Below are 14,896 nucleotides of genomic sequence, written 5' to 3' on the forward strand. Positions count from 1 at the left end.
CTACCTTCAGTGGCCCCGGGGGAACTTTTGAACATTCACAAAGTTAAATTCGCTGTCTGGTGTGAGTTGAGCCTGCTGCTACATGCTCCTATTAAGGCACAAAAGCTGAACCCAGTTCATTATACCAAACCATATCAGATCTAAAACAAGTGTGTGCTGGTGCAGAATTAGAGAGCTCAACATGTTGTCATATTCGTTTGCTCATCAGAAAGTCATGCAAACAAAAAAAGTCTGTTCCATCACGGCTAATTATGGGGAGTTAATGATTAATGCTGATCCTGAACTGTGTTGAAATTTGATCTAAACTCATCGAGTCTTATGAAGAGAGGGAAGACGATGTTTAGCCTAAACAGGTTAATCAGAGAAGAAATGGCTGCTCCCAAAATAAAATCCAACCACAAACATTTCTGTCCTGCAGCAGAAACTGCCATGCAAGAGTTTGGCAGAATGAACATACGGACGAGACAAAGTCTCTTCGGGGAGGGGGAACAACAATTAACCACGGTTTCCGAAAACTTCCCAAGTTTTTCCTGAAAAATTCTTATGTGAAAGCATTTAGTCTTCTTTTGTCTTGATCCGTTTTGTCTCGTTTCTGTGTTCTCTAAATGCTTTACAACAGGTTGCTGAGTATTTGGGTCCTGTCCTAAACCATTGTTTATATCAATGGGCCAGTTCTTCTGCTTTTGGGTTCATATATGAAATCTTGACCAATGAACACTGGGACTGGATCTGAAAGCACAATATTGCGACGGTGACATGTTGCATTGTTGTGCTGCTCGGTTTGTTTCGTGCTAACATTCATCTACAGGTTAAATTAACTGCATCGGCAGCAGAACCGCTACAGGACTCAAAGCCAGGTGACTGACAGGGTGCCCATCATGCCAAGACGATGGTGGAACAATCACACAATGATGACAAACACGCAAAATGAGGGCCCAAAAGGGTGGATGGCGACGCTAAGCGCTCCACCCAGACTGGGTGAAAAGCTGATTTGAAGAATCCATTCCACCAAGTGACCGCCAAACTTTCAACAATGTATAGCCTTCGACCAAAGTCAAGAAAATTACATGAATTCTCTCCTGAATTGTCCTAAAAGAAGATTAGTTTGGGAAAAGGGGTGGTAAAGACTCTCTCATGGAGGTAAAGACCCTCTTATGGAGGTAAAGACTCTCTCATGGAGGTAAAGACCCTCTTATGGAGGTAAAGACTCTCTTATGGAGGTAAAGACCCTCTCATAGACCCTCTCATGGAGGTAAAGACCCTCTCATAGACCCTCTCATGGAGGTAAAGACCCTCTTATGGAGGTAAAGACTCTCTCATGGAGGTAAAGACCCTCTCATAGAGGTAAAGACTCTCTCATGGAGGTAAAGACCCTCTCATGGAGGTAAAGACTCTCTCATGGAGGTAAAGACCCTCTCACAGACCCTCTTATGGAGGTAAAGACTCTCATGGACCCTCTCATGGAGGTAAAAACCCTCTTATGGAGGTAAAGACCCTCTTATGGAGGTAAAGACCCTCTCATGGAGGTAAAGACCCTCTCATGGAGGTAAAGACCCTCTTATGGAGGTAAAGACTCTCATGGAGGTAAAGACACTCTCATAGAGGTAAAGACCCACTTATGGAGGTAAAGACTCTCATGGACCCTCTCATGGAGGTAAAGACCCTCTTATGGAGGTAAAGACCCTCTCATGGAGGTAAAGACTCTCTCATGGAGGTAAAGACCCTCTCATAGAGGTAAAGACCCTCTTATGGAGGTAAAGACTCTCATGGACCCTCTCATGGAGGTAAAGACTCTCATGGACCCTCTCATGGAGGTAAAGACCCTCTTATGGAGGTAAAGACCCTCTCATAGACCCTCTCATGGAGGTAAAGACCCTCTTATGGAGGTAAAGACTCTCAAGGACCCTCTCATGGAGGTAAAGACCCTCTTATGGAGGTAAAGACCCTCTCATAGACCCTCTCATGGAGGTAAAGACTCTCATGGACCCTCTCATGGAGGTAAAGACCCTCTTATGGAGGTAAAGACCCTCTCATGGAGGCAAAAGCCCTCTCATGGAGGTAAAGACCCTCTCATGGAGGTAAAGACCCTCTCATAGACCCTCTCATGGAGGTAAAGACCCTCTCATGGAGGTAAAGACCCTCTCATAGACTCTCTTATGGAGCTAAAGACCCTCTCATGGAGGTAAAGACCCTCTCATAGACCCTCTCATGGAGGTAAAGACCGTCTCATAGACCCTCTTATGGAGGTAAAGACCCTCTCATAAACCCTCTCATGGAGGTAAAGACCCTCATAGACCCTCTCATAGACTCTCTTATGGAGCTAAAGACCCTCTCATGGAGGCAAAAGCCCTCTCATGGAGGTAAAGACCCTCTCATGGAGGTAAAGACCCTCTCATAGACCCTCTCATGGAGGTAAAGACCCTCTTATGGAGGTAAAGACCCTCTCATGGAGGTAAAGACCCTCTCATGGAGGCAAAGACCCTCTCATGGAGGTAAAGACCCTCTCATAGACTCTCTTATGGAGCTAAAGACCCTCTCATGGAGGTAAAGACCCTCTCATAGACCCTCTCATGGAGGTAAAGACCGTCTCATAGACCCTCTTATGGAGGTAAAGACCCTCTCATAAACCCTCTCATGGAGGTAAAGACCCTCATAGACCCTCTCATAGACTCTCTTATGGAGCTAAAGACCCTCTCATGGAGGTAAAGACCCTCTCATAGACCCTCTCATGGAGGTAAAGACTCTCATGGACCCTCTCATGGAGGTAAAGACCCTCTTATGGAGGTAAAGACCCTCTCATGGAGGCAAAAGCCCTCTTATGGAGGTAAAGACCCTCTCATGGAGGTAAAGACCCTCTCATAGACCCTCTCATGGAGGTAAAGACTCTCATGGACCCTCTCATGGAGGTAAAGACCCTCTTATGGAGGTAAAGACCCTCTCATGGAGGTAAAGACCCTCTTATGGAGGCAAAGACCCTCTCATGGAGGTAAAGACCCTCTCATAGACTCTCTTATGGAGCTAAAGACCCTCTCATAGACCCTCTCATGGAGGTAAAGACCCTCTCATAGACCCTCTTATGGAGGTAAAGACCCTCTCATTGACCCTCTCATGGAGGTAAAGACCCTCTCGTGGAGGTAAAGACCCTCTCATAGACCCTCTCGTGGAGGTAAAGACCCTCTCATAGACCCTCTTATGGAGGTAAAGACCCTCTCATAGACCCTTTCGTGGAGGTAAATACCCTCTCATAGAGGTAAAGACCCTCTCATAGACCCTCTTATGGAGGTAAAGACCCTCTCATAGACCCTCTCGTGGAGGTAAAGACCCTCTCATAGACCCTCTTATGGAGGTAAAGACCCTCTCATAGACCCTCTCGTGGAGGTAAATACCCTCTCATAGAGGTAAAGACCCTCTCATAGACCCTCTTATGGAGGTAAAGACCCTCTCATGGAGGTAAAGACCCTCTCGTGGAGGTAAAGACCCTCTCGTGGAGGTAAAGACCCTCTCATAGACCCTCTTATGGAGGTAAAGACCCTCTCATGGAGGTAAAGACCCTCTCGTGGAGGTAAAGACCCTCTCGTGGAGGTAAAGACCCTCTCATAGACCCTCTCATGGAGGTAAAGTGCTCCTAACTCCTCCTTCCCAGCTTGACAGGACTGGACCAGAAGAGAGTTGCACTACGCTACCCTGTACATGATGATCAGTTCCATTTTCATTTTTTAAATTTTACTTATTTGACTTTAAAAAATTGTCAGTTTATTACACTTCATTGTATCATTACTCATAATCATATCGCAACAAGGTCATATGTTCACATGCACATGTCATATACTGTCATATACTGACATGGGGTAAGGCTAAATGTTGTGCACTGTCCAGAATTTTGTTGATGAGTGTTGTTCGGTGGTTTATTGTCATTGTCTATTGTTTATGCTTTTTGTTTCTTCATTTGGTTCATTCTTCATCTATTTGATGTTTTTTTTTTTTTTTTAACTCAGCTCTCCTTTGACATTGGCAAAAGTCAACAGTCCGTAGCGGGATTTCTTAGAAGTTCAGAGGTCGGTCTGAATGGGGCCATAGGAGAATTTTCCTGTCAATAAAGTTCCGAGTTACAAACAGAAGCAGCCTGCCGGGTGTTTCGCTCGTATACGCTGCGAACGGTGGATGAACACGATTGCAACAGTTAATTTGTTAGGTTTAAATATTATTTTGTTTTCCTTTTAGTTGTTGACTGTATTTTCTTAAAATGAAAAAAATTCAATCTATAGAAGTCACGATGAAGACATAAAGATGAGGAACTTTATGAAAAGACCCTGGAGCAGACACCGAACGGGGCTGACAACTATTGTGCTCCACTATGAGAGAGGTAAAAATACTCGGAGGTGAAACAATTATTCAAGAGAGGATCAATCGCTGTACTGTTTATGCAACAGGACTGCTTGAATTCATAAATTTCCTGCTTTTCAACAGAAGTTGCAACATCAAAGGTGTACTGAAAGGGGAAATGCATTATGCATAGCTGGGTGCCACAGAGAGAAGATGTGGGAAATTTTCTACCTAATGGAGGGTGATGTAGCAAGCTTGTTCAACACATATTCCAACCCCCTCTGTGTCCATACAGTGAGTGAGGTGTGTGTGTGTGTGTTCTGCACCTTTTGGTGATCTTCCAGCTTTTCCTGCTCTTCTGCCCACCGCTGATTCTCTGACTTCAACCTGAGATGAGCACACAAATACACAAAAAACAAACGCGTCACATCTACACCAACTGTGCATTCTCACTTTAGAATGTTTAACAGTAATACTCCAAAAATGGATTAAAATCCTTTAAAGTTACTACTACTAGTAAAATGTATTTGATTATACCACCGTACAACACATTGTTTTCCTCAAATCCTGCGTTTAAATTCCACAGAGGACAATTAAAATGCATGCAAGGGGTTTTGTTCCAAAGTGAAGTCGAGTTGTGACTCTTTGAATAATGCGATTGGGATGTTTTACAGTAATCCTCTGGGACTTGACAACAGTGTCCCCTGCGATAAAAAAAAAAAAAAAAAAAGTCTAGTCCCGCCTGGCAATGTGGAGGCAGGATCACCTTCTCAAGTTCAGCAGTTAAAAAATTAAGCAGCTCCTTGAGAAGGAATACATAATGTACACCAACAGCTAAAATTAGAAGAAAATCAAAATAGACAAAGAAATGAGGTAACCCTAAATAGAGGACCCCTTATTAAGAGTTTCAAATATGTAAATAGACACAATCACAGACTTCCTCGTAACCCAAACTACACACACACACACACACACACTGGATTTACTTGTCAATGTCCTTTTTCATATCCTGTGCTTGGGTGCTCAAAGGAGGGGAATGGGGACTCAGGTCATTCAGGTACGTTGGAGACAAGGGAGCTCCTTCCGACAACCACTTATCCCTCAAAGACTTCCTCTGGAATGTGGCGGAGGAGGTGAGAAAAAAAAAAAAAGAGATAAGAGAACTGTTAGTCCACTTTTACATTGTATTGTGGCAATATGATACTCTGTGGCATGTGTGAAAGGTGTAATAAAATACGGTGATATACACAGCAAAGTAATAAAAATCTATTAGATATCACATTACTGTACTACCAAAATGTAATCATCCTACATTTAGCATACATTCAAATTATCATTATTCAAACTATGGTTGCTATGCAGCTAACCTTTCTGATTGTATTATATTATTTTGAGCAGCACTGCAAATGATGGATTTAGATGTTTCCACCCCCATTTTGTTTGGTTATTTTATCTTCCAACATTTTGGACAACAGTTATGCGTTTTAATAGATTGCAATATGTCATGTATTCTCGATTTTATGTAGTCAACCTTTTTAAGTCGCTACTGTGAATGACAATAAAACTCAACACAGTAATCTCATAAATGCAGCAAATTCTATGAGAGTCGGATTGAAGACTGATCCTTTAGAGCTAGCATGAGCAGCCCCTGATCTACAGGCTGTTTATCTTTGTTATTTAAATAAAGTAAAGAATCAAGTATTTTCCATCCTATTCTATTTAACCTGTGTAAAAATGCAGATTGGTTGTCAAATCATCAAACACTTTCATATTTCTACTGAAACGTGACAAAAAGTGTGAAACTAGCTCACAAAACAAATTAAACGAACAAACAACCTTAACCTGGAATGTTTTTTTTAAACTAGCCCAAACTAGAAGGGCTAGCTGAAAACTCTTAACTGAAACTAAAATTACAAAGCTGAAAAACAATATGACAAAAAAAATAGTTACAGTAAATGGAGTACCTACTGGACAGATAAAGGAAAAGATCAATGCAGCCTGGGAGTAATCAGCCTTCTTTCTCAGACTAGCATAACGCAAGTTAGCCAACTGCTGTAACTGTAGCTTATGGAACTGTTCATAGCAGGTTGCTACGAGCAACAAATGTTCAACTGAAAATAACTGCCCATGACAGCTCGCTAGCAACAGCCTAATTACAACTGAATAGTGATGGGTCATGCGCACAAGTATCGGCTCTGAGAGCCGGCTCTTTGTAGTGAATCAGAAGAGCCGGCTCGCATCAAGTGAGAGCCGACTCCAAGTTTTTTTCCATTCGCTGCTTAGGTTTCACTTTCAGTGCTCAGTCCTAGCTCTGGTTACGACAGAGCTTTGTTATGATTGGCCAGCATGGCGACCAGCATGCGGTATTCACGTGAGAATTAAGGAGTTTGGTTTCTTGTTTTGGTTCTGTTCTGTGGATTTGTTTGAAGTTTATTGTTAATTTGTGCAATAAAAAAGTTTAATTGAGGACATTATTAATGTTAGCTTGAGTTTGGTTCTGTTCTGTGGATGTGTTTGAAGTTTATTGTTAATTTGTGCAATAAAAAAGTTTAATTGAAATAAACAAATGTAAAAGTGGTTTTGTCACAGAATAAATGCAAAGAATTAGGCAATTATAAGGTCTCTCATAAAAACACTGAAAGCAAAAGGGTTTTCAACACATAAACCATGATTTTTTTTGCAAAGTTAAGGTAAAATATATGCTACAAAAGATCCAAAATAAAGAGCTGTTCGGAGTCAAAAGAGCCAGCTCTCGGAAAAGAGCCGAACTTCCCATCACTCCTTCATCCTTAAGCTGCGGTATCCAATTGAAGTGTATTTTATTTGTGTTAGTTCGTTTTTGTTGTGTTAGTTCGAGATTATTGTGATCTTGAAATATTAAAATAAAATTATATTTATTATTTTTTGTCGCTCAAAATATGCGTCACACTCGCCGAAAGCCTCTATATGCCCGCCAAAACGCTGTGTATTTATAGCGAGACTTTCAACCCCAGCAAGGCCAAGTATGGAGAAATGTAAGAAAAGAAAAATATCTGAAGAAAATAGAACTCTTACTCAGAATCACAAATGGAGTGAATTAAATATTGAGAACCTTCCTAAACTGGACAAACTCGTGTTTGAAACATGGAACGCCATCCCGACACCTACATAAACATGAAGAAATATGTATTTGGAGTCCTGTCGGTCTTCAGATCCATGTACCCGTGTGAGCAGCTATTCTTCACCGTGAACACCGCTCACGCCTCACAGACTACAGCTTACAGTCCTGCCTAATGATGAAAGTGTGCACATAAAAAAACAAACAAACAAAAAAAAAACTCTTCATACTGTAGATATGTACATAGCAAATGTTTATTTACTATTTTATATTTATTTTATTCTATTTGCTTGTTTTTACTACTTTAATTGTTTTCATATCTTTTACTGTTTACTGTATGCTGCTGCAACAACAATTTCCCAAATTGGGATGAATAAAGTATTTATCTATCTATAAGTTCAGGAGCAGAAGTCCCATTAACCAGGTAAAATAAATATTTATGCGGATATTTAGCAAATATTTATTTTTCACTGTTCAGTGAAGTAGTGCCATTTTTTTTCCAATTAATTTTTTTAATTCAGGTCAAGGCTCCGCTACACGCTCCGAAAGCCCAAAGGTGATATAAGGATGACGGTGTCTCATTTTTTTGTTTGCTACATGGATAATTTAAGTTCAGCTTTTTAATTCATTTAAAAGAGACCTTCAACTCTGCATGTTTTTTTTAATTATTATTTTTTTTTTTTTCAGAGTTTAAAATGTGTTCATTACATAAATAAAATGTCATTTTCTCTATAGCACTTCATGGATTTCGTAAGCAGCACACTATAGTTGTTTAAAAAAAATAAAGTGTAAAGGTAAAAAAACTAATATCTTCATTTTAGATGTCAAAAAGTATTTGCGGCTCCCAGTGTTCCAGGACCTCTTGGGAAACCCGGGTCCAAATGGCTCTTTGAGTGTTAAAGGTCGCCGACCCCTGGCTTAGACTGAGACCATGAACTTGCTAAGACTATGTGCAGACTTCAAGTGAAAAAAAAATTAGGGACATTTTCAAAATGTGGGACCCTCTTAATTTTTGGCAAATAGTAATGAAAAAAATCTGTGACTAAATGCAATGGAGTGTAAGTTTGTGTGTGTGTTGACCACACTTTACTGCTGATAATACACTGAGCAGATACTTTGCAAAAGCCCAACAGAGAATGAATCTCCTGCCAGCACTTCATACAGAGCTGGTACGTCATGCAGAGTTACATGCAGGATATAAGAGTGTCATTGAGGAACGTTCTCCTGATATCTACGCCAGCCACCGTTGTTGCCTGGTTAGTTATGGTTTAGTTTGGCTAAAAGGTTTATTCAAAATGGTCCAGGCTGATGGAGAAGGGGAAAGATTCAAACAGGAAAATAGTCCTTACTGTGAGAAACTGCATTGTGCTGCCAAGTAACAAGATGCACATAATATATCCATACGCTGGACTGGATTACTGACTGTAACGCTGCTCTCAGACTGCTGCCCGTCACAGGCTATATTTTTGTACCAAGCGGATGCACTTAATTTAAAAGTTTCAAATCCAAGGATGCTTGTGAACAAATTATTAAAGCAGTGTTGTGCCAAACTCTCATACCCTGCACTATTAGACCATAGCTATTTCAAGTTTCTATAGCTGAGTGTATGTTATATCGAGTCATAATGCTCTGGCCTTCCTTATTGTTAATAAAGAGTTGCTGTAACTTTGAAACATGTTAAAAGCTTGATTCTTTTAAAAATGATTTCTTTCTTTAAACTTGCAGTTGAACCCTAACCCCGATATGCTTTGCCCGGCCCTTTACTGCAGCTACCTTCAGATGTTGTTTGCACCGTTACTGTTCACTAGTTTAAAGGTCAGTTAGTAATCTTTACTCTGGCTTCCAGTCAGTCACAGAATAGATTTTAAAAGCCTGCTGATGGTTTACAAATCCCAGAACGGTTTAGGCCCAAAATACATCTGTGATATGTTCAGAGAATATAAACCCAGAGAATATAAACCCAGCAGAGCTCTTAGATCCAAGGACTCAGGTCAGCTGGTCCAGTCCAGAGTCCAGACTAAACATGGAGAAGCAGCATTTAGCTGTTATGCTGCAAACAAGTGGAACAAACTGCCAGTGGAGATTAAACTTTCACCAGATGGAGACATTTTTAAATCCAGGCTAAAAACATTTCTTTTCTCATGTGTCTTCGCATGAAATCTGCATGGTATCTTTTAACTTATCTGGACTAAATGATTTTATTTGTTTCTCTTTATATTCTTTTTTGTATTTTAATGCTTCTTCCACTCCCTGCTGCAATGCTTTTATTTTATGTAAAGCACTTTGAACTGTTTGTACATGAAATGTGCTATATAAATAAATTTGATTTGATTTAGTAGGCTTTTTGCCTTGGTAGGCTTTTTTTTTTTTTTTTTGCATTGCGATATATTTTGGGTCATGGTGTAGTTGTACATTACATTTTATAATTCATCCTGTTACAGTGCTTCTATGAGTATTAGTTCAGTAACCAATTAACTAGAATGACAGAGTTTCACTACATGTCCTGGCACTGCCTCCACCATGTTAGAGATGAGGTATGTTCATTCCTCATCCTCTCCTGATCCTCTCTTCCTATCGCTCTAGTACAAATTAACCATGATTCAAATGATCTTGCTGCAGATTTTGTTTTTCTTTAGCTTTTCTCTGTTTTTCTTCCCCCTGCAAAGACTTATCCGGTCTTTCTATTCCGGCGTTTCATTGTTTGCATCTTCAGATAAACCCTCTGTATTTACAATGATGACATCTTGAATGAAACCTTGATGGATCTTCTTCCTCTCAAAGTGGTTTTGTCTTAATGATTTAAAGAGCCCCCCCCCCCTTTTAAAGAAAAAAATTCTGCAATCATCCACTTTAGTCATCTTGCCTGGTCTTCCGGAGCATAGAGTGATGCCGAGCTAACCAGAGCATTGCTTATTTTTAGGACGACCCAAAACTGTGCATTCAACCTCTCTTAAAGTTTCTGCCATTTCTTTGATAGGTTTCCTTGATCTCTTCATCCTAACACCTCATCCTGACTTAACGTGAGCGAGTGAGTGATAAAAAGTGATTAGAATGTGTACTTCTCAATCAGCCTGTCCTGACATGCCGCGAGCGATGTCGCTCTGTCCAGCGATGACGCCGACCCCTTATAAAATCGCCCGCGCCGTCTCTATTTGGACGACAATTCGCGGCGGCATCCCGCCCCTAGAAACACTTCTTATTGGTTGAAATGAACACGCTGCTTCCTGTTGACAAGCTAGTTAGCAACAGGTCAGCATCACTCAGGGAATAACGGACGAGGAGAAGCTGATCTTTACCGTGGAACAGCACCCAATGGTTTATGACCCCAAACACCCGTACCACAAAGATCTGAACCGAAGGGAGCCAGAGAACTCGGTGTTTCAAGTGAGTACTTTCTGAACCAATAGAATCCCTCCCGACAAAATCGTCACGCTGCATATCAGGACACACTCGCGAAATTTCGGCGTCGTATCGCGTCAGTTTCGCTCGCTCGCTTTGAGTCAGGATGAGGTGTTAGGTTTGCCTTCACTTGCACCGACATGTCTTTGAACAGCATACTAAGAGTTCTCATGACCAGCTGCTATGCACCCAGTCATGAAACTGCTTATCAGTCATTTGTCCAACTTCCTGATTCTCTGCAAATCTAGGGCCAAAGAAAAAGAAAAAAAACAAACAAACAGAAAAGCTGTAACTTTTAAACGGTAAAGCCACTGACTTACAGTGAAAAGTCTTCACTTAGACCACATACTGATAAGTTATTCTTAAATCCACTGTGGTGGTGAACAGAGGAAATTTAGTGAATGGAATATCTGTTAATGGCTGTGCAGTGTGTGTACTGAAACTATTAAGTAACATTTCACGCAAACATTTACGAAAGCATTTGTACTCTCTGGTGTGACTGGAGGCAAAAACCTTGTTGAACTGCTTAGTAAGTATGACAACAGTGCTGCAACCCATTGACCTTGGTTGAAGTGCTCGTTTCAGCAGGCATCTGTGCCTGTAATGTGCCCTTGAGTCAGACAGTAAACTGCAGGAAAGTTGGTCCATAGCTAACTTTGACATGCAAAAAATGAACTGCAGGGAACTCCAACTGCCGACTGTTTGCCAGTAACTACCTACTAACTGTAACTATAAGCGTCACAATACCATCTCTGTCTTCTCATGCTGCTCTGAACAAGTCTGGCTCTGTGCAGTCCTCTGTGCCTTTGGCTAACTGGACACAGCCCTCTCTACACTTCCCTGCAGGTCAGCAGCTCCATACATGTTCCAACCCCCCCAATCGCATATTTGCATCTACACAGAGGTTAGAGTCAAAGTCAAAGCTGATGAATTCACTAAAGGCTGTGACGATAATATCTCCAGTGAGAGAGCAAGTATCAGAATAATCATTTAATCTGCAAAGCCTGCTGAAGCTTCTGATCTTAAAACTGGAATTCATATTTGAAGCACTGTGCAGCAACAGATAAAGTGAATGTGGAAAACATTGTCATGCCAGCATGCGCAAAAAAAAAAATCTATTGGTCATATTTTGCACAATTTGAGGAATGTGTCCAAGGGGCAGCATAACACTGTGGAGGAGGAAGTGGGAACGGCAGTGTGGAAGTTATGGGAAAACAATAGAGCTGTGACTTACAGAGTGTGTAAACCCTTACGTAAAATTAATTTCAGAAAAGGAACGCCCGCCTCTTGCTTTCTTAAAGAAACTGGTGGAGGCCGGAAGTGTGTCAGGTTGTGCTTACAGGTCGCACGCATGTGCTCCTGCTGGCACGCATGCGTGAGGTTGTGTATGTTTGAAATGAGGCAATCTGCATGCTAACAAGCTGGAGACTGCAGAGGATTATAGCCGAGTGAAATAAAGGCTGGGTACGCGTTTGTTGGTATTTGTGTGAATGAATGAGTCAGGTTAGAATATCTTGAGGATGCGTGAGACCTTGAGCTGCTGGAGTCTAAGCTTCTCATCCTCCTCGTCTCTTCTGGCTTTGTCCTGCTCTTCCTGCAGCCGACGTTTTTCCTGAAAAAATGAAAAACAGGAGAGAAAGAAATGACAAAGAAAGAGAGTTTACCAGACAGGAAGTAGGAGGAGGAGTACTCAGTTTAAAGTTTTTTTTTTTTTTTTTTTTTTAAAAGCCAGACTAACTCCTCATTAAACGATCATATAACAGAGCTAATGGATAAATAGATAAACAGACATGAAAAAACGAGTAACGGTAGTAAATAAGACGTCACTAAGGAAGAGATTAAAACAGGACCCCGAGCTTCATTGCTCTGTAAAAAGTGTTCGCCCAAGAGGACATTTTTTAAATGTTGTGTCTTATACACCAGAAAAATGGATTTCTTGGGGTCAACAACAGTTAGTACTGGCATCATCTTCCTGGCTTGTCCTGTTGGCCTGTCAACAAAGATGATCGGTGACATAATGTCGCACAATCTGATCTCATCTCGGTTTTCCACTCAGCACATTAACATTACAGTTGGAGTAAGCGAAGACCTTTACCCTGATGGGCATTTTCCTGTCCCGTTATTCCTTCAATTCAGACCAAATTTCACTGTGAAATGTGAAACATCCACAAAGCATGATGCTGTCACTACCATGGTTTACTTAATGGGTTTGCGCCACATGCAGCATTTTCCTTGTTGGCCAAAATGTTCAAAATATTTTGTACCTTCTACCACACGGTTGAGTTTCCAGATGCCTTTTTGTGTGTAAAGTGGTCTGATGAGACTCCATTCTCTGCTGTGGAGCTTTGCAGCTCCTTCAGGGTAACCATTGGCCGCTTTATTTCCTCTCTGGTTACCGCCATTCTTGTCTGGCCTTGGAGGTGCCCCCATCTTAAGGATGCCGCAGACTCCAGGGCCTTTCACAACAGGTGTATACTGTATACTGAGATTGTGTAACACACTTTGGGGGACACTGAACAAACTTTGACTTCTGGAAAAAAAATAAGGAGCACCAACAAGGGCCTCGTGTATAAACTATTCACACAAATATTATAGGATGTGAGAAAGTCTAGAGTGGTTGTGAGAATGAGCGGACCGTCCTGCAAACTGGATTCTGTCCGTTGGCAATGTCAACGTACAAAGCACCGTCTCTTCACAGAAGTCTCTAAATAACATTTCCCCTTTACTTACTTTCCCATGTCGATGAAAAATCATAATTATGTAAACTTACGCGCAATTAGTTGTGTGTAAATAGTTGCGTATATCTCCACCTCTGCTAGACTCAGATGGGGTTGTACTGGCATCTCCCAGGAACTGGGTTCCCAAGTTTCTTGGGAACATTCTCCTTTTAAAATATACTAGTTAAGAAGTGTATGGTTTTGAAAGTGTTCTGCAAGATTAGCCTCACAGTTTTTTGCAATGGTGATGTATTTACCGGGAATCGCACTGATCTGAGTTTCCCCTCAAATGTGGGCAGGATGCCCACGCAGCAGCAGCCTTTGCGTACCGTCAGCACTGGTCTACCTGCGGCAGCCACATTCTGCTGATGAGCAATCACCTCGACTTTAGATCCAATTTAATGTTGAACCACTCATTTTCTCCCCACTTTTTTTTTTTTTTTGCATTTCTCTGAGCTGGCTGTATTACTATGTTATTCCACCAAATAACAAATGTTTTCCGGCTTCTACTTCTATGATTAGCACTGCAATTTCACACTCTGAGGAGTTCCTCCTCTTTATTTCGCGGAAGCGTTTGCAGATTGGACAGTAGGGAACAGGATAGAGATGTTTACAGTTCTTTTGAATAGCCTTTATTGGGAGGAACTAAGGCAGGGGTTACCGGCTTGTGCATGTCCACAACTGAGTTTTATAGGGGAAAGATCAGGCATGCACACTCTTATACTTGTAGACACTTCTTTGCATATGTTTTTAATTTGATTATCTGATCAATTCGGCCCATATAAAAATGGTTACGTACATTAGGTTAAGACCTAAAACATATCAATTTTGATTACTGGCTGTAAGGCCTGACAAAGGGTGGGAGTACTTTCCCAAAACGGTGTAACTAACGGTCATAAGGACAGTGCAGCCACATCCACGATGCTGCTGTCATCATGGCAAACTGGTGTTGTTTTCTCAGGATCAGCAACACTCTGCTCATCACACAGCACACTCAATAAAGTATGTATGAGGTCCAGGACAATCCCAACAGCGCAGCTTAGTCTCTTTGTCCTCCGTTACAACTTGTCTGTACTCACAGCAATGGCCTCCAGTCGCTGTTTGTACTTCTCGGTCTCATCCATCCTGGCACCTATCACACAGCACGACAGAATCAAGTGTTAGCAGCTCTGAGGTTGAAGAAATACACAAAAAGTCATTTGGATCCATTTATTCTCAGGGTATGCTGTGTTTATTGGTTTGAGAGAGTGAACCCTCGCACTAATTTCACATAACTCCCAGAATTCCTGTCTGGGATGTATAAGAACCATGCAAATGCGCCCTCGTTCTTCAGACTATCTGAGCCCACATTCTTGGTGAA

At 41.4% G+C, this 14,896-nt stretch overlaps 1 protein-coding gene across 1 annotated transcript in view; it reads right to left on the bottom strand.

Annotated features, from left to right (window-relative positions):
• palm3 (paralemmin 3) overlaps positions 1-14,896 on the bottom strand; it is a 42,778-nt gene that overhangs the window by 5,087 nt on the left and 22,795 nt on the right. Inside the window, exons 2-5 of the mRNA XM_075462652.1 lie at positions 14,616-14,668; positions 12,351-12,431; positions 5,310-5,437; positions 4,650-4,710 (exon numbers count right to left, since the gene is read on the bottom strand). Coding sequence (XP_075318767.1) covers positions 4,650-4,710; positions 5,310-5,437; positions 12,351-12,431; positions 14,616-14,660 — 315 coding nt within the window. The 5' untranslated portion in view covers positions 14,661-14,668. The remainder of the gene's footprint in view (positions 1-4,649; positions 4,711-5,309; positions 5,438-12,350; positions 12,432-14,615; positions 14,669-14,896) is intronic.

This window comes from Odontesthes bonariensis, chromosome 4 (genome assembly GCF_027942865.1).
Source record: "Odontesthes bonariensis isolate fOdoBon6 chromosome 4, fOdoBon6.hap1, whole genome shotgun sequence".
Taxonomy (NCBI): domain Eukaryota; kingdom Metazoa; phylum Chordata; class Actinopteri; order Atheriniformes; family Atherinopsidae; genus Odontesthes; species Odontesthes bonariensis.